This window comes from Carassius carassius, chromosome 16 (assembly GCF_963082965.1).
Source record: "Carassius carassius chromosome 16, fCarCar2.1, whole genome shotgun sequence".
In the NCBI taxonomy this organism is placed as follows: domain Eukaryota; kingdom Metazoa; phylum Chordata; class Actinopteri; order Cypriniformes; family Cyprinidae; genus Carassius; species Carassius carassius.
In genome coordinates, this window is record NC_081770.1 from 9,399,488 (window position 1) to 9,420,841 (window position 21,354).

The 21,354-nt window shown below is 36.1% G+C and overlaps 2 protein-coding genes across 2 annotated transcripts in view; both read right to left on the reverse strand.

Annotated features, from left to right (window-relative positions):
* Nucleotides 1-2,258: 2,258 nt before the first annotated feature.
* LOC132159346 (carcinoembryonic antigen-related cell adhesion molecule 1-like) overlaps nucleotides 2,259-21,354 on the reverse strand; it is a 165,453-nt gene continuing 146,357 nt past the window's right edge. Inside the window, exons 5-6 of the mRNA XM_059568858.1 lie at nucleotides 2,497-2,856; nucleotides 2,259-2,398 (exon numbers count right to left, since the gene is read on the reverse strand). Coding sequence (XP_059424841.1) covers nucleotides 2,259-2,398; nucleotides 2,497-2,856 — 500 coding nt within the window. The remainder of the gene's footprint in view (nucleotides 2,399-2,496; nucleotides 2,857-21,354) is intronic.
* Nucleotides 3,759-20,685, reverse strand: LOC132160314 (uncharacterized). Its single transcript, XM_059570079.1, has 3 exons — nucleotides 20,592-20,685; nucleotides 4,920-5,246; nucleotides 3,759-4,174 (listed from the first exon to the last, which is right to left on the reverse strand). Exons 1-3 carry the CDS (start codon nucleotides 20,629-20,631, stop codon nucleotides 3,807-3,809), a joined length of 735 nt encoding a protein of 244 aa, XP_059426062.1. The 5' UTR covers nucleotides 20,632-20,685; the 3' UTR covers nucleotides 3,759-3,806.

Here is a 21,354-nt window from a genome sequence, read left to right on the forward strand (position 1 = left end):
ATTAGAAATTCTTCACAAAATTACTGTTTTTCTGTATTTTTGATCAACTAAATACAGCCTTGATGAGCATAAGAGACTCCAATAAAAAACATTACATAGTTAGCTCTTTTTCACAAGAAACTACAAAATCATTATTGTAAAAATATAAATATATATATATTCATTTATGACAATTACTGTCAAACCTGCATGTGGTGTTATATGTGTGTATAAGAGCGTGTGTGTGTGTGTGTGCGTCCATTTATTCTCCATTGTGGATGTGCTGTGGAGGCCCTCCATCATTTCTGTTTTTTTTTTTTTTTTTTTTGTAGCTGACTTTTATTTGACAAATTACATATTTACATATACACGTTACATGTTTTAATGCATTATTAAACTCCTTAAAAAACTATTTACAGCTCATCAGTTGTTGATATCCAAATCAAATTGGTTTGTCAGACGAAGCAAGAACTCATTTCAGGACTCTTCAGGGAACCGATATGAACATGCAGGAGGCTTCGGTCTCAGATGGATTAGGTGGCACCCCATTAGACCTAAATTGTATGTCTGATTTGGGGTCTTCTACAGGTTTCTTTCCCCTGTAAGAAAATAGATTCACAGGAGTTATGATGTTGAATAATTAGTGCTCATACAAGCTTGGACATGGAAACACATTCCTACGTCACTCACAACTTATGCCACAAAGTGGATTGTGATTTAAATATCACAATATCCAGGAAGACAAAAGTAACCTGCACCATGTTATTATTATCATTTTAATTTTTTTATTATTTGGCATTCAATTACAAACACTGAGCCTCTAGTTTTGACATTAAAAATCCACATACATATTCCTAAACAACCTGCTCATCTAAAATGCTTGAAATATTGAATCGGTAAGTTCATTCTGCTATGTACAATGCTTTGGCAATATGTATCTTATGGAATTATTATAATTATAAATTAATAAATAAAAATGCAAAATGAATATTATTGCCCAAAATTTAAACATAAATAGTCCTATGAAATGAAAAGACTACGCTAGTTCATAAGATAACATTTCATCATAGCACAAAACAAATGCACACAAACGTGTCCTTGCTCTTGATATACAATCAACGATGAACACCTTTGGTTTTAATGAGGGAAAAAAAAAAAAATCTAAACGAGGATGGATTAGAACTCAGGACCTCAGAAATGCTTGACAGAAGTTCTACCACTAGGCTATTAAAGTACATTAATTATATCGTATTATTAATATTTGGTGGTACAGTATTAATATGTGGTATGGGCCCCAGTGCACTGTCTGTAGTCTGATCTGATCTGATATATAAGATTTTGACCATATTGCCCATCTAAGTCATACATCCTTCACTATCAACAGTGTCGCCTCGCCTACTCTGGCTGGAGGTAAAATACACCCTCCTCATTACCCTATGTACAAAGAAATGTAAAAATAAATGTGGAAATAAATAAATATATAAATGTGAAAAATGTGGAATTTAATAAAAATACATAAGAAATACAATTATAAATAAATAATTATTTATTATTTATTATTTATATATTTATTTATATTTGCTTTTTTTTACTTTTTTTGTACATTTATTAATTATTTCTAATTATGTCGGCTTTGACATTCCATAGTATCTAATTATATCATGCCAATAAAGCAATATGAATAGAATTAGCGTAAGTATTATTAGCGGTAAAACACACCCTCTTCATTACCCTATGTACAAAGAAATTTAGAAATAAATAAATGTGGAAACAAATAAGTGGAAAAAATAAAGTTTTATATATATATATATATATATATATATATATATATATATATATCAGTTAGCAGTACTGGTTATTATATAGCAGTACTCTCTACTAGCTATTTGAATAAATTTGCAATTTTTGTTTTGATATCATTTGTGATTTAGTTTATAAGCTAATTAGTGTTTTATTCTTTTTGACACCAGCTCACCTGTGAACGTTCATTAGCATGATAAAAAAGGGTGAAGTTTTACAGTGTTCATTTGTATAACATCCTGACTAGCTGTGACACCAATTGGGATAAATAAATTATATAATTAATTATAACTACATAAAAATATTAATGTAGTCAATTTAACAAATAATTACAAGGAAGCAAGTAATAGATTGAATTAAATATGACATTTTAACTGAAATCATATTTTTTTGTAAAAAAATAACTCCAATAATGTTTGTATTTACAACATATAATTATTTTACAGAGTAATGAGGTTCTTTTAAATCAATCTGCACAGTTAAATCACATATCTTGTTAAATCAACTGTAATACTTACTCTCTGAGACCGTATTCTGTTCATGTAAACCACAGCAACAGCAGCCACAAACAGACCAGCAAGAACTATTCCTGCAATAGCCCCAGAAGACAAACCTAATTCTGAAACAATAAATACAGACAGTCATTATTAATGTCTGGATTTAAAAATACTCACCAGCATGTTAAAATTCCTCAAGAAAAAGAGGAATTATACTCACCAATGACTGAAACACTGAATCTTTTAACACTGGTGACACCAATACTACGACGACGACGGTGAATACTGAATCTGCTGCTGACTATCACTAGTTTATATTCTCCAGAGTCTGTGTTTCTGGTGTTCATGATGGTCAGAGATCCAGTCTGATGATCCAGCTTCAGTCTGTCTCTGAATCTCTCTTTACACTCATCATCTGAACAGATCTTACTCTGATCTCCAGTGATTTCAGTGATGACAATGTCATTAAAATACCATGTCATCACATTATATGCTTTTCTTCCTACGGCAGGATCCAAAGTGACAGATTCTCCCTCCTTCACTGACTTTGTCACTTCATCTCGTTCAACAGCAGGAACACCTGAAACACAAACCAACATCTGCTGGAGGATCTTTTGCTGAAGAAAAACTCTTTGCTTTATATCAAACTGTTTTAAAGGTGTAAACTATAAAATCAACACAGCAAATGTTTAATATGTACTGTATATGAACATGAATGTGTACGTAATATTACAGCTGTGCAATTAATAAAAAAACAAGTACAATTATTATATTTATTTATTATAACCATCAATGTAGAGACACAAAGTAAACAAGTGATTCCCTGTGCAGCAATGAATCAACATGACTTATTATGAAATAAAGGGAAATCATAATAACAGCAATTATCATACAGGTAAGCAGAATAAAAAGATCTGAGTGTCACTGATATAATATACACAAACACATTTATAATCTGTGTGAAGAACAAATTCTGCTGGATTGGTTTATTCTTGAAGTTGAAAACTTGGCCTTACACAAACAAATGAGGTACATATATCTTGAAAAATATTTTTTCCATATTGTTGCATATTTTATCTGTAAAACACATTGATCATATTGATTTGATTTCAAACTTTAGATTGATGCAACTGAACGTGTAGTTAACAACCGTAATAAAAAAAAATGTAGTTAATAAATTTTTTTAAAAATACATAAATAAAACAAAAATCCTGTCAATATTCAAACTAACGATAATTCACGTGATTGTTTGTTTTAAGCATAACAGTGCTAAAATGCTAGCCAGCTCAACTTTGAACAGCTGCACCTATAAAAACACTTTCTTCATGGTAAAGTTGGGAATTTTTATTATTATTATTATAAAACCAATTCAATCAAATATTATTATTTTTTTACTTTCACAGAAATAAATGTCAAAAGGACAAACAACTACAACGTTTGGAACAGCCAGTTCTTAATAAATAGGATTTTGTGTATAAATATATCTATAATGCTTCTATTCTTTTGAAATATCTAGTGTAACCCTAATTCTTAACTGTTTTGTTTATTTTTAGTCTGGGACTTGTGTCTAAATGACTCACCACAGACAGAGACACTGAAGCTCTTTTCACTGCTGTTGCTGCTGATGATCTGTAGTTTATATTCTCCAGAGTCTGTGGTTCTGGTGTTTGTGATGGTCAGGGATCCAGTCTGATGATCCAGCTTCAGTCTGTCTCTGAATCGATCAGTCCCTTCATTACACTGAACATCTGTACAGATGAGATCTCCAGCGATTTGAGCAATGCGAGTGTCATAAAAATACCATTTAATTCTGTCATTTTGGTTTGTTTTTACTTCAGTGTTTAGAGTTACTGAATCTCCCTTCATCACACACTTGTCTCTATCCGCACCAGACGCACCTGAAAAGATATAAACCGATAATACTAAATGACATTTGGGATAGTGGAACAAAAATATACATCAAGAAAATGCTGTGAAAATAGTTTCTATTTAGTTGATAAAGATTGACCCTTAGACCTCTGATGAATATTAGCCCACTGAAGGTCTGGGAAAATATTGAGTCTCGTTAATATTTTATAGTTTTGCAAGCCGTTGTTGCATGTATTTAGTCTCCCACACATTTCAACAGCATCACCCATGTTGGTAGCTGATTATATTTTAACATTCATTCACAAAAGACACTAAATTAGTTTTAAAGTAATACACAGAATTAAGAATGTGAAATATATGTACTTTGTTAGATCCACTTTGAGCATCAGAATGTTTTAAAACAATTATTAAATATGAAATAGGGTGAGTCTGTGTCAGAAATCAAATCTATCTTGGTCTCTGTTTTTTTTTTTTCATTAGAACAGAATACTATATAAGAAAGATACTTATCAGATTGCAGAGATTGCTGAATATATGTATATATATGTATATATATATAGATATATATATATATATATATATATATATATATATATATATATATATATATATATATATATATATATATATATATATATATATATATATATATATATATATATATATTATGGTTGTTCATATGGTTGTAATAACAGTTTTGTGAACAGCATGTGTCAGTTGTGTTAATTATTTGACATGTATGTGAAGGTGACAGAGATAAAAATGCATACGTACCAATGACTGTAACATTGAAGATCTTGTTAGTGATGCTGCTGCTGATGATCTGTAGTCGATAAAGTCCAGAGTCTGTGTTTCTTGAGTTCATGATGGTCAGAGAACCAGTCACATTATCCAGCTTCAGTCTGTCTCTGAATCTCTCTTTACACTCATCATCTTCACAGATGAAACTCTGATCTCCAATTATCTGAGCGATGCGAGTGTCATCAAAATACCATCTTATTCTTTGTTGTGGGGTTAATGTCACATCAGTGTTTAAAGTGAACTGATCTCCCTCCACAGGCACAAGCACAGACACTACTTCTTCACCATCACTAGAAACAGCTGTTGAAGAAATGAACAGTAATTATAAATCTGGGATAGTGGGACAAAAATATACATCAGTAAAGTGTTAGGATATGTTTGTAACAGATTCATAATGACTGGATTATAAATGTAACAAGCAAATATACAAACATATAAATATCACTGATTTACAAATTCACTCTGAATATGAGTCTCAAGGATGATATTGTACATTTCATAATGCAAAAAAACAACAACAACAACAACCAAACAAACAAAAAAAATACATACATAATACATAATTATGATCATTGCATATTTTCATATTCTCTTCAACCCCTGTTAAATAACAACACTTCAAAGAGCTGGTAAATTATCTAGCTTTCCTCCATATCAGCACTCAATGATACTACTTCATGTTTAGGATTAAAATAGTGCTTTGATTTTCTCATTACCTGTCATTTCAAAATACATGTTGATTGTACAAGTATTGTGTGGAAAATGTCAATGTGTTTGGTTTCCATGACACTGAGACATTCAGTACAGCCTATTTTAAAGAGATTAAAAACTATCCCCCAAATTTTGTGAAACAAAAGTAAGCTATTTATGTACAAGATATCCAAACTGATGCTATCAAATTGGTTATCTTGCACATAAATAGCTTACTTTTTTCCTGTAAATAACTAGAAGAATACTAAAATAACAGTAAAACTATAAGAATAGACTAGTGAAGCAGGAAGTAAAACTATTTGTGCAGTGTTTAATTTTGCAATACATTGAAATAAAATATAAGAAATACCACTTGACAGTATAGAGTAGCATAATGAGCTGTTTCGTACATCTAAAAAATAACTGTAAGTGGATGAAACTTCAGCAGATGAGACTCACATGAAATCATTCAGGAGAGAAGCCAGTCAGTGGAGTTTGTGGAAAAACCCTTTACAATGTTTGAGTGTTGTTGTCTTTTACTGCATATGAGAATTCATATTTCTTCATTGAGAATCTTTTAAAAAATGTGTAAAAATCTCAACCTCATGAACCAAATCCTGTGTCTTGTTTCTGTCGTATGTCTTGAGTTAAGTGTTGGCTTTAATGATAATCAAACAACAAAAGACGAGGAGAAAATCACGCCCCGCTCTTGACGAGCATTTGTAGCTTTTATAAGAATTTATATTGTGAAAATTGTGCCCTACCATCATATTCACATCTATGCAACCCATAAATAAATTACTATTAGCACAAAATTGTTTACAAGGACACATATTTCTTAATTCATCTAGTCACTTGATTCTGCTCTCAAAAAAGACCAGATTTATGTATTTAAATTTAAAATGAACAAAATGTTCTTACGGGAGAGCTACCCTTATGAAAATTAACCATGGTTTTACTACAAATAAACCAAAAAACTGTCTCAGGTTACGTATGTAACCATATTTCCCTGAGTAGGGAACGAGACACTGTTTCCTCTAGGGGTCGCTTTGGGGAACACCTCGTCGTGACCCGTGTCTGAAGCATACTTTGAAAAAACACCAACGCGTTGGCCAGCGACAGCCTCTGACATCACTACCGGTGCGACTATAAATAAGCGACCGGAGAGCATGTCATTTATCTTCTTTGTCTGAAGCTTGCGTCCGAAGCATGGCTGGGAGCTAGAGGATGCAGTGTCTCGTTCCCTACTCAAGGAACCATGGTTACATACGTAACCTGAGACAGTTCCCTTTCGAGGGAACTTCGAACTGCGTCCTCTAGGGGTCGCTTTGGAGATCAGTATACCCACCCTCCCACGCTGAGGGGAGTGCAGGCCAGAATCATGGCGAGCACTAAGTACCAACTCTACCATTTCCATGGGAGTTGCCCCTGGGACGTTTAGACGGCTGTCTGTGACATCCCTTACGGCCAAAGGCCTAAGCTGCATAGCCAGTTTATTTATTAGGGCCTCGGCCCGGGGTAGCCTTTATCCAGGTCCTTCAACAGGTCAGCCTGATAGGCTTGAAGCACTGCCATCGTGTGCAATGAAGCCACAGCCTGACCTGCTGCTGCGTATGCTTTGCCATTTAAGCGGGATGTATCCTGGAGGGGCTTAGATGGCAAAGAGGGAGATTTAAGAGAGGATGTTTCCCAAACAGAGAGATAGCTAGCCAGGGGGGCATCTTCTACAGGGGGCATCTTCTCATAGCCATTTTCGCGCATGCCCTCGATGTTAGCATAACTCGTATGCTGAAACCGATGGATGCGAGATGAAAATGGCCTCTTCCATTCTTTTTCGACTTCTGCATGTAAATCATGCAAGAATGGAAGGCTCACCTGGGCTGGAGGGCTATGGTCAGATAAATAACGCTCATCAAGGTAGCAGAATGTTAGTAGACACATAACCACCAGCAATTTAACCCATAAGTATATACAGAAAGGGTTAAAAAAAAATTTTTTTTTTCTACCTCGCGGCGTTATTTTGCTGGTACGCTTCCATGGCAAGTCTAAGGCCTGTTTCACATATAATTCGTCTGCAGTGCGTCTGCAGTCCGTGTGCGTTACATATGTGGTGCTGAAGCAGCACGGACTCACTGTGCTTTCACACATGACGCGTTTGCAGTCCGCTACTGATCCGCGGCTGTTTAAGCCACAAAACACAACATTTATCCATTATTTAGATATCAAATTATGTAAAAAAACAAAAACAACAACAAAACAACCAATCAAAAAGCTTTTCTGCATTGCGATACTCTTTCATCACAGTACAGTAACAATATTTCATAGACATATTTAAATTCAAATATAAACAACGTATTACTCATGCATTTGACTGCTAGGTTTTTATAATAAGTTGCTGAAACAAGCTGCAACACATTTAAACAACATTAGCCTACTTTTCTTGTTAGGCTATCACAAACATTTAAAAATAAAACTCACCACTGACAGAAAGTCGACTCATGCCTTTTGCATTTAAATCTTTATTACATGCAATCCAACGGGTCTTAAATAACTTTTTTTCTGCCTCTATAAAAGTGCATATATAATGTTGCCTTGTTTCTCTAAAGTTGCTCTTTATCTTGTTTTAAATCTAGCCAAAACCCATGTGTTGCGTGTGAAACACATTAGGCTTTAGTATACATTTATTGTGAAATGACTGCATTTCCGTGTCAATCCAAAAACAGATGGCTGTCCCTCTTTCCTCGAAAAGAGAGACAAACGAGAGCGTAGCTTTTTCATTAGAAAACGCTCACAATGCACGCAGATCGCCCCCAAGGACATCGCGCGCGTGCTCTTCGCCCAAACAAGAGACGCAAAGACTGTGTGTGTCATCAGGTGTCAAATAACACAGACATTGATGCACGCTGTTTAAACGCCTTGCTAGTGGATGTCATGATAAACAAAGAAAGATCGCCTTTACCGTGGTCGTTTCTCAGATGCACGCTTCAAACAAAACAGTCATTGAAGACGAAGAAGATAAATGACATGCTCTCCGGTCGCTTATTTATAGTTGCACCGGTAGTGAAGTCAGAGGCTGTCGCCGGCCAACGCATTGGTGTTTTTTCAAAGTATGCTTCAGACACTGGTCACGACGAGGTGTTCCCCAAAGCGACCCCTAAGAGGATGCAGTTCGAAGTTCCCTAGAAAGGGAACCATGGTTACTATTGTTAAACCATGGTTTTGCTACATTAACCATAGTTTAAGATAGGGGTGTGCACGGATAGTCGAACATTCGAATATTCGTTCTGCTCTAATTATTCGATAAATAAAAATGATTTTTGAATTTCGCAAAAAAAAAAAAATTGGTCACTTTCTGTGATTCTCTACATAAAGACGCGAAAATTTCAGCAAAGGATAAATGGATTTGCAGCACAAAAAAATCGCTTTCAGTAGCTCTGCTACTAAATTTATTTCAAAATGGCAATCCATATACAGCTATGATCAGTTGTTCCTTCATCTTGGCTGAGCTTTCAACGTTGTTACAGGAGAGGATTAAGCTGAATGTTTAGTTCTTGTCACATGACCTGCGGTGCGTTTGCGGCATTCTGAAAAGTTGAGATGTTTTTAACTCGATGCGGTGCGGACGAGCCTGGAAAAAACTAGTGCGTCGCACCGCGTTGCTTCCATTATGAGCGTGCATACCGCGCGTCTACATATGAAATAACGAACTTGAGCACGCAAAAGACGTGATATGTGAACGGCCCCTAAGAACTGCGCTCTTCTACAGTACTTCAAATATGCCGTGGAGAATCACAGAAAGTGACCGAATTCAAGAACATTGTTGCGGCATCTCTCAAGCAACGAATAAACACCGCTAACTTGGAGAATGCACTGAAAACTCCTCTTCTCCCGTTTGCCCTAGACCCTCGGCACAAAAATCTCAGGTTTCTCGGTGAAAACATGAGAGAAGTAAGAACATTATCAACATTATTTTTGAACATTATCAAAACATTTTCCTTGATGCGAGTGGTGCGGATACAGCTGCCGTCACCAACGATGAAGAGGATGCAATGCCCACTCGTTGGAAAAGGCTGAGCCAGTTCTTCAGCGATGATTACAGAGAGTCCAGCCGAGACGAGTGGGAACAGTTCTTGCTGGAGCCATGTATTTCGCCAGATGAGGATCCCATTCAGTGGTGAAACAAAAACATGAAGCGCTTCACAAAACGTATTCGCTTAGCACACGTTATTTGTGAGTCCCGACAACGTCTGTACCGTCAGAGCGCGTTTTCTCCACGGCCGGCTTATTGTTAACAGACTAAGGAGCCAACTTTCCCCCAATCATGTTTACATGCCTGTATTTCTTAACAAGAACATGTAAAACAATAGAAAAAAAAGCAAAAATTATTTGCTGACAGTTTCAAAGTTAAGTGTAGGCTACGTTCTAAAATAGCCTAATTGCTGCAGGCTGCTTTACGTTTTTTCTTTTTTAACTTTTTTTTTCCACTTTTTTTTTTGCTTTTAATCTGTACTTTTGTTTGTTTGCAAGCATTGTTAAAGGTTTTCAGCTACAAAACACGATGTGTAATGTTCAAGCTCATTGTGTGTAAGCTTGTTCAAAATGACGGAAGCAATAAATGTTGCTGAAAAATAACGTCTGTCTCATTAAACTTAATTTAAATAAACAAATATTCGAATATTCGTTTTTTGTGAGCTCAAATATTCGAATGTGATATTTGCGGAAAACGCCCATACCTAGTTTAAGATTAGCTTCCTCCATGTGTTTGAGTGTGTATATTAGTTGACCTTACCATTTGCGTGTGGAGCATATATGGCACTAAATACATCTCTCAGGTAAGGTCACACAGCCTAGGGGCCCCTGACCACTTTAATCTGACCCTGCTTCTCACAGACAGAAGTGTGCACCCCTGCCCTCCCTGACATGATATCAGCGGCATATTAACAGAAAATAAACAATTTTTATATTACTTTTTAATAGAACTTTTATATTCTATTTAATAGAATATAAACTTTTTACTTTTTAAACATTTTAAAAAAGACATCATAAAACATTCTGCCTCCTCAGTGGACATCTTTTCAACGTCTGCAAAGACATAAAAAGACGTCCACTGGATGTAACTTTGCCCAGTGGATTAGGTTGATGTTAAAATACGCAATATAGTAATTTTCACATAATAGTTCCTTTAAAAACAAACAAAAATTGTTAAATATGTGTGACATCATGCCACAAGACTGCTAACGTATGAAGGTATAATTAACACTGGATTTATTTAACATGCATTATGTACCATGTGTTGAGTTCAGTGTAAAATGCATTGAGTAAAGAAATTAATATACAAGACTTGGTATGTCCTTGTGCTTTGGACACAAACTTTCAATAATAAAAAAAGTTATTTGACCCGTGTTATGGTCTTTTATTTATTTAGACGACTTGAATAATATAAAGTTGTGGCCTAGTGGTTAGAGAGTTTGACTCCTAATCCTAGGGTTGTGGGTTCGAAACTTGGGCCGACAATAACACGACTGAGGTGCCCTTGAGCAAGACACTAAACCCCCAACTGCTCCCTGGGTGCTGCAGTGTAAATGATGAACACTGCTCCGGGTGTTTGATCACGGTGTGTGTGTGTACTTTGGATGGGTTAAATGTAGAGCATTAATTCTAAGTATAATTCACGTCACTTTTTTACACTTTAAAATTGTGTATGCTTATAGATAATAGGCCTTTTGTTCAGTAAACAAAAACTATTTTGTTCAGATATTTATTAGGTTAACATGAGCATTTATGTTGTGACAACTTGTGATATTAAGTTATTTTAAGTTGGGTGGACTTGCAATAAGTTGACAAAACTTTTTTTTTTTGTGTGTGTTATATATATGTTTTTATTCTTATAATAGTTAGGGTTGCCACTTTCAATACAGAAAAATAAGGGACGCCTGGGGGGGGGGGGGCATTCCTCGGGGTCACGATGACCACAGGTCCGATGACGTGCCAGTGATGGTAAATCACAACTTAAAACATGTTTTCATAAAAAATACCACACGGTTAAACACAACCTCAGCTATAACTTATAACCATGTGGTACACCTGCGTTAACTCTGCTGCTGTAACCTAGAGAGAAATTGCTAATGAACTGAAGTAATCGTATAAGGTGGCGTGAACACTGTTTTTGGATAAAATATTTGTCATTGTTTGCAGACAGTAACACCATTCAAACAGTGAAACCACATAATAAATAACCAATTTACAAACATTTCTAAATTCATATAAAACACACAATTTTTTTATTATTATTATTGGTAAGTTTTTTTTTTATTCTATTATTACTATTAACTACTATAATTATTATTATTAACTACTAGTATTGTAACTATTTTATATAGTCTATTGTTAATTCCACAGTAGCCTACTGAATAATGCAATCATTTAAATTAGTAAAGTTGATTATTTGCTTCACATAGGCACTGTATATCTATTATTAAATATATCCCTCTTATTAAAATAATGCTTTGCCTGACTGTACGTACACCTTAACCGTAATAAACAAATCAGTAACTCTTTAAAATAAGGTTCATTAGTTAACTACAATAATTGACATTAACTAATAATGAACTGCACTTATACAGCAATTGTTCATGTTTGTTCATGTTAATTTCCACATTTAATAATACTTTATTAAAATCTTGTTAATATTAGTTAATGAACCGTGAACTAACATGAACAAACAATGTACAGCTTTATTTCTATTAACTAACCTTATCAAAGATTAATAAATACTGTAACAAATGTATTACTTACTCATTGTTAGTTGATGTTAGTTAATGCATTTACTAATGTTTAATAAATTAACCTTATTGTAAAGTGTTACCAACAAATCATACCATATCATGATTCATTAACATTTTTAACATTATTTCTTAACAAATAGGCAACCTATGAAATATTATGTAATCAATCAGAAAAAAATTGAGGTGATAAAAAAAAACCTGGAAAAAAAGTGCCTCAGGAGATGATTGAGTTCTACCGAGGCATGCTGTCGCACATCTGACAAGCCACCGTGCGCAAAAGAGAACACTCGCCGACAAATTGACCCGCTCTCCTCTGACTCTGATTGGCCGTGAACCTAGGGCTGGGCGATATATCGAACGATATGATCATGCGCATCTAATCAATAAAGCTGCTTCCGTGATCACCGCTAAAATCGCCATCACATAATTGGAGTGGCATTTAATAGACAGCAGAGGTGGGACTTTCAAGTCACAAGCAAGTCTTCCAGTCATATCCAAGTCCTCAAAGGGTTAAAGTTAATAAGATAATTAAGTGACTAATTAAATGATGATTGTACATTAGTGATGAACTTCTGCTGTTAACAATCAACATCACTGAAGTAAAGAGAAACACAAGAACTACAACTGAATTTAGCCACAGCCTTCAACTGAAAAAGGAAAAAAAAAAAAAAAAAAAAAAAAAAAAAAACACTATGCCACCATAATTGTGGTCAGGGTTTGCTTTAGGTAGTGTCTTGACCCTTTTACTAATTCAAAGCAATTTGATTCAAAACAATTTCAATATTGTTTTCGCAACAAACATGTATGCATTGCTGAATCAAACCTTGTAGTAACAGATGATCTTATGCTTTTTCTGCTTATAACTCATGTTGACTTGGACATCATGAGATAGTCTTCTTTGGATTGTTGACTGACATTCAGCTTTTACCAGAGTTGGGACTTTCAAGTCACAAGCAAGTCTTCAAGTCATATCCAAAGTCCTCAAAGGGTTAAAGTTAATGAGATAATTAAGTGATTAAGTGATGATTGTGCATTAATGATGAACACCTGCTGTTCTTGAGAATTACAGAGGATCAGATGTTGATGTTTTATTGGTTAAAGTGATGCAACCATAGGCGTCGATTTCGGGGGGGACGGGGGGGACGCGTCCCCCCCAGATTTCTTCATGAGTCATTTTGTACCCACCACTTTTTTTTTTTTTTTTTTGAAAACCTCAGTCCAATTTAGCCGTTCTGCTGCTGCGCTGGCTACACGCTTTTCTGTTCATTAAAACTGCAACAACTGTAACATTGGGATACGTTCTAGATTGGGGGAGGGGGAGGGGGAGTCATCGTGTCACTGAGGCAGGTGCAGCTCAGCTGACGTGCGTAACTGCTAGCTAGCTAGCTAGCTAATAACATTGTTTGTCAAAAAGAGTGACAGAATGGGTTATTCATTTAGCCGATAAGATACCGGCACTTACTGTGCATGTCTGCTTGGCTTTAAAAAAAAGCTCTGATGTCCTGTCCACTTCTTTTTGACATAATGCTGTTATTATTTTCTCTATATGACTATCGCGCTTCTTTTTTTTAAAGAATGTTTTTCAAATGAGTTGACAGTTTGGATGGGACAGTGAACGAGCGGGAACGAGGCTACCTAGTCTTTGCTGGGATTGGCCAGAATTTCTGGCGAATGTATCATAGACGAGCAAGTCATTTAGCCTTCATACAATATCACAAGGTTGCATCCTAGTGCCATGGACTATAACATATCAAAGTGATAACCTGTAGAACAAATGGATGTTGTTGTACACACAGCATGGGTCTGCAGACCATTGACACAAAGGTAAGACGCGATAACTTATGTTTATTAAGATTTGCTGGTATTATGGCTAGGTCTTGTGCATTTGCACACAAGGGATCGGCTGTTTTAATTCTTCTCTTGCAATTAATGTTACGTTAGACTTCCTTAGCCACCAACTTAATTAGCTAGTTACGGTTTGCGTTCATACAGCAAGTGTTGGGGGATATGATTGTTGAGTAGTCAGTATCTTGTTTAATTATTGCTTGAATCTATTGCTGAATTCTGGAATAGTTGTGATGATGATGATGATGATGAATGGATCAAGTTTTAGTCAAAATGCCTGATGTAGATTGGATGGATGCATGTTGTTGTGAATTGAGAGCAGTCAGATCATGGTGTGATAGTCAATAGTGTTCATCTGTGCTACATGTATTTTTGCTTTTTCAATCTTGATAAAATTTGTAGTGCTTAAGTTGTGTTGTGTGTAGATATGGTAAATTGTACTGGGAATTAAATCAAATTATTACATGGCTTGGTTGAATTCCACTGTAGAATGAAGTCTGTTATTTCTTGATAATAACACCGTTGCCATGAAAAACAGAGCGTTGCTTTGGACGCAGCAGGATTCTAATCGTAGAGACGGAACTATTTTCTTTAGCGGAAGCAATACAATCGTGTTTAAATCAATAAACTCTTTTTTTAAATCAATATTTTGTGTCAAATTATTGATTTATTTGGTGGGTAGCCATGTAATAAGCGGGATAATGTAGAGCGAGGCCCGATTTTGGGTTAGATTTTTTTCCCCGTTTTCAGTGGTTATAACAAAGCAACATGAAAGATAAATTTGGTAATCATTGTTTAGGTACATTAAACCACGTCATGGCCATGTCATATTGTCAACATGGTACTTATATGATGATATGAAGCAGATTAGTGGGTCATATATCATATGTCTAATGCTTTGTACGGCTTTCTTCTTCATAAAACGAGTCGGACATCACATTTTTGTATACATTTTTATTTATTTACATTAATAAGATACAGGACGTCCTTCAAAACATGACCTGCGCGAAAGAGAAAAAAAAAATGCATCATTGTACCCAGCACTTCTGAAAATGCACTTCTGAATGCGTCTCTGTCCCCACCACATTTCAAACCAAACTGACGCCCATGGATGCAACCATAATGGAGATCAGTGTTTGCTTTAGTGGGGCTCTTAACCCTTGACTGTCATGTTAGATCTTTTTATGTAGCATTGCATGAGATGCTGTAAAGCAGAGAGAAGACATTAATCTGTATGTGATAGGTGGTCAGATTACAATCAAATTAACAGTAGCTCTATTTAAGTTTGGCATAATCAACCCAGTAAAACTACACTATGGAAAAAAAAAATTAAGTCAATTTTAAATCTACTAAGTGCATACAAAATTTGAAAAGCTATACTCTGTAGACACACACAGACATCAAGGACCAGCATATGACTCTCAACAGTGGTGACAATCAACAAAATGTTGCATGCTGGGTAAAACCTTAGTAAAAACTCCCGTCATGCACTGCAGTATGAAAAATTGTCACCACTGTTGAGGATCGTGTGATAAGTGTGGTTGTCTAAAAACCTGAACCGATTGTCTCCTTTTGTGTCTTTCAACATTGAAGCATTGTGATTTTTTTTTACTTCAGTTCAGTAATAGCTGAGTGTCAGTCTACTATCCAAAGATAAACACAATTTCATGATGTTCAGTCATCATGAGTTATAAGCAGAAAAAGCATAAGGTCATCTGTTACTGCAAGGTTCGACTCAGCAATGCATACATGTTTGATGCGAAAACAATATTGCAATTGTTTTGAATCAAATTGGTTTGAATTAGTAAAAGGGTCAAGACACTACTTAAAGCAAACCTTGACCACAATTATGGTGGCATAGTGTTTTTTTTTCTTTAACTTTTTTTTTTCATTTGAAGGCTGTGGCTAAATTCAGTTGTAGTTCTTGTGTTTCTCTTTACTTCAGTGATGTTGATTGTTAACAGCAGATGTTCATCACTAATGCACAACCATCATTTAATTAGTCACTTAATTATCTCTTTAGCTTTAACCCTTTGAGGACTTGAATATGACTTGAAGACTTGCTTGTGACTTGAAAGTCCCACCTCTGATAGACAGAGCCGTAGATCGCTGACAAGCCACGCCATATCGCGTTCATTATCGAAGGCGATTCATCTACGATAATGAACGCGATATGGCGTGGCTTGTCAGCGATCTACGGCTCTGTCTATTAAATGCCACTCCAATTATAAGCAGGTGATGGAGATTTTAGCGGTGATCACGGAAGCAGCTTTACTGATTAGATGCGCATGATCATATCGTTCGATATATCGCCCAGCCCTACGTGAACCTGAAACAAACCAATCAATCCAACGATGACAGCGAGTCTTACCCAATCGAGCAGAATAGGACGAGTCTTCACAGAATGCTGGTGGGATAATTTGTATGGGACGCTGCATTGAAGACAAAATACGGGGTAAATACATATTGATTCAACGCGTATTGATTCAATAGTGGTTTAATTTTGAATAAAATTGATTCAATTTTATTCTCAAATACGGGACGATTCCATATCTTAAGGGACGGGTGGCAACCCTAATAATAGTATCAAAGTGTTTTCTGAAAAATATAATTGCAAATTTCGGTACAATTTAAATGAATTAATGAAAATGAATTAAAAAATGAATTAGGATTGTTTAAAGCAGTGGTTCTCAGTTTCAGGCCAGCTCTAGTGGTTACACAGGAGAATCACTAAATTCAATATTAATGTTAATACATTTTAATTTAATCTTTGAGTAAGGTTTTTTTTTTTTTACATTTAAGTACAGTACAGTTATGTTACTTTTGTTATAACACATTTTAATTTAAACTTTAATTTGGTCTTTAATTTGCGTTACCTGTATGTAAGCACAGTCCAGTGTTAATGTTCAAACGGTGTATTTACAATGTTAAAGTGACTGACAACAATAAATATTCTTATTAGGAATAAAACTGCCTCATTTTTTAAATGTACTCATTCTCAATAAAAACTTTTGTAGATGTCTAACAGAAATAAAGGCAGTCTGGTTAGTAATAAGAGAAGCTGGTAAAGCTGTTTGTGGAGTTGTTTAATCCTCTTCTGCTGAGATCTTGAGAGATTTAATGTCTTCTTTTATCTTCAATTGTTTTAATCTACGGTTGTGGCTGAAGTCAATTGTAGTTCTTGTGTTTCTGCTTATCTCTTTTTCTGTTTTCTTCTTTCCTTCAGTGATTTTGCTTGTTAACAGGCTTATTAAGGCTGAAATTACTTCATATTTAATATACACAGATTTTGTGGCTCAGATAAGGTCCAGTTCTGGTTAATTTCTTTACTCTTGGCCAGGGCTGGACTGGGACCAAAAATCGGGCCGGGCATTTTTGCCCAGACCGGCCCACTATATGATCATAAACACCGCCCATCTTTGCACGCCCTTAATTATATGCATACCAACTCCTATTCATTAAAACCACTAATGCCATGTAATGAGTGAGTATAGGAACGAGTGAGAGTTAACAGATGAAATAAGTCAAAATTTTATATTAATACAGTTGAACTATACTCCACAGCGGTGAATCCTAAAACAAGCTATAAGCGGCTCTGGCATAGCAATAGCAGTGTTTCTTATAGGATTTTTGTTAAAATTATGGTGCAGTGTCCTCGGTCCTTCTAGTGGGGTTCGGGGGCATGAACCCCCGTGAGAAAATTTTGTGCATTTTAATGTTAAATTCATTAATCTGGTGCACTTTAAGAGTTCAAAATTAAAAGCTCCAACCCATATTCAGTGTGCAAATTAAACAAAGAAAAATTCAAACCTCTTTCAGTTACAGTGTCTATTTACATTACACCTATACATAATAATGGTTATAATATTAATCCAATGACAGTAATAGCCATATTTTGTAAAACAAATGCACAAATTTCTTTCTTAATTAGTTGTACCAATTTCTATACTTGAAAGAGATAAGCACATGATCTTTTATTTTGACGCAAACTGCATCAAGCTTTTATTTTGGCGGAAAACATGGTTTTCAAACGCCTCTTATTAAATTTCTAGTGAATTGTGGTAATCGTCAACTATGCAGATGTGGAAATAATCTACACTCATGACATGGCCTAAGTGTTTTGAAAGTAGTTATGCTTACCGCAGGATCCACACTTTCTCATCTCTCTCCGTCCTCACTATCATCATCTGCCACAAGAGCTGGTGAAGGTCAGAAAACATATATTTTGACACAGTTTACAGTGTCTGCTTTAAGGGCCTGGTTCTATTTTTTCACGCTATTTATCTGCACATTCCTTGCGTTTCTTCTCCATCTTTTTTACAGATACACACTGACTGCTGCCGCTCGCTCACTCGTTTAAAGTTGTGATTGGGCCAGCCCAGTGTCAATCAAGAAATGAGCCAATGGGCCGCTGATCTACGTGTTTCATGGGCTGGTCTGTCAGAAAAAAAAACTAACACTGACTTTGACCAATGCATTACACCGGCACAAACCCAGCGCCGCCAATTAAGCAAAACAAAACAAAACGAATAGGCCGCCGATATACAAATTTTATGGGCCGTTTATAAAAATAAAAAAAAATTATGAGTATGAGATATCGGCCCAAAAAGCACGTCGGTCCACCGGGCAAATGCCCGGTATGCCCAATGGCCAGTCCAGCCATGCTCTTGGCTGACATGTGGCATTGCTATTGCCTGCTTGTGGCTCAAATCTGGCAAACAGGAGCGGTCCGCCCAAGTGCCATCATTCCACGCTGCATGGGGGCCAGATCATCTTTCCACGGGTGCCAGATGTGGGCCGGATCTGGGCCAACAAAATGTTGCTATGTGGGTCACCGATGGAGTTTCGCTTCCTTGCCGCTGTCGCTTCTGGCTTGCTTAGTTGGGGTCACTTCATTTACAGCGATATCATTGACTTGATTTGCAAATAAATGCACAGACACTATTTAAACTGAACAGAGATGACATCATTGAATTCAATGATGAACTGCCTTTAACTAGGCACCCTCAATACCACGACTTAGGTGCCCTTGAGCAAGGCATCAAACCCCCAACTGCTCCCCGGGCGCTGCAGCATAAATGGCTGCCCACTGCTCCGGGTGTGTGCTCACAGTGTGTGTGTGTGTGTTCACTGCTCTGTGTGTGTGCATTTCGGATGGGTTAAATGCAGAGCAAAAATTCTGAGTATGGGTCACCATACTTGGCTGAATGTCACTTCACATTTTCTATCATTTTGCATTATTGACACACCGTTTTCCTTATTTATGTTGTTAAGTTGCTTTGACGCAATGTATTTTGTTTAAAAGCGCTATATAAATAAAGGTGACTTGACGGTGTCAGAAAGGACCTAGAGCTGGGACTCTTTCAAGGATCACCCGAAGCACAACCACACTGTATGCACGAGGCTGTTGGGTCTAACATTTTAGAGTCCCCTTCCGTAGAAATCACATTCTGCATTCCACAAGGTTCAAAAAGACACTGCCCCCACCTCAGGTTGCCCCCTCTAATGGTTCCCTTTTCAAACAGTTCAGCAAATTTTCACTGCACAAATGTACACATCTCTTGTAATGAGACACAGTACCATCATAAAAGATCAACTGGTTTCAGTCATAAAGGTACAAGGGTTTCTCTTGCAAGTGCTGCAAAAAATATGCATTTATATGCAAAAATATTCCAAATTATTTGACAAAAACCTTTAAATATTATTGAATTTGAATTGTTATTCTACATGTTTTAACAATACGTCCATGCATCCTCTGCAGAACGACCATAATTCACCCGTGATGAAGGTAAGACGGTGAAACAGCGTCGCGATTTTAACGGCGAATTAACGTCGTTATTTCAAAGTTGATCCAATTTGCAAAATCGAAAGGTAATTTAACGTTTGTTCAACCCTGGTACCTGAGGTTGTTGCCGACTGGGCCCAAACCTTCCGTCCCACAAGAGACGGCCTTTAAATCAGCGAACAAAATAAGATACTTTATATCGACCGACCTACTGTTAAATACTCATAATAAGTGACATGGTTCTTTACAATAGCGACGGAATTGAACATCACGTTTCTGCATTAATCCGGAAATTTCCGGAAGCTATAGGCCGAAAGTAGGCCTTGAGGAACGGGACCACGGACGGACAAACATACAGAAAACAGAAGCTTAAATGGGGTCATGTCTATCACAGTGTCATCTGAAACACTCATCAACTCAAAACAGCTATAGCGAGTGGTACATTCATCAAAACTGGCACAAAATTATAAAGTCTACGTCACAGCGCCATTTGTTTATATCTTTTAAATTAAAAAATGGTGTCACAAATACATTTCTTACCAGACAGGAAGAGTGCACACAGTAATACGGAGGCCTTCATTTTCACCACTTTTCCACAAAAAAAGGACGCAGGTTCTATGGAGAATATAGGGTGTTGTCCCTGACTCGAAATGAAAGTGTAAGTCACATTCTGCTTTCACATTCTGGTCCAATTTGCTCCTCCTTCCCCTCCTGCTGCTGTGATTCGTTGTTGTGTCGTCACGTGACTCACTGACACAACGCGCCGAGGAGCAGCGAACAGATCTGAGCGAAGCTGATAGCACATTCAGAAGGGGGGCTCAGGGAATGTAATTGCACAGGTATATTTGTTATTTGTTTGATCTCCAGTAATAATTGTGTGCACTTTATTTCATTTGCTTTTAAAACCAGAAAAAAGGGAGATATTTTTAATATTCTTTATTTATTTTTTTTAAAAGGCTGTAAAGAATTAATTCTACAGTGCCTAATAACTAATAATTTTATGGACTTCAATACATTAATAAAAAAATACACAAAAGTTTGTTTTTTAAGTAAAAAGTATCGTTGCAAGTAAGCATGATGTGCCTAATAATTTACAGTATATATATAGTGCTGTATATATTTTTCTTGTGCTTCTATGGTCATAATTACTAACATCCTAAAGTTATGTTAAGATACATTCACATAAATATATACACATGCACAACAAGTGAATATCAATGAATGCCAGAAGCTGCTCAGTTTAAGTCAAGAAGAAATGTCAACAGTGAAAAATATACAAGGCAACCAATTGCATTCAACAAAA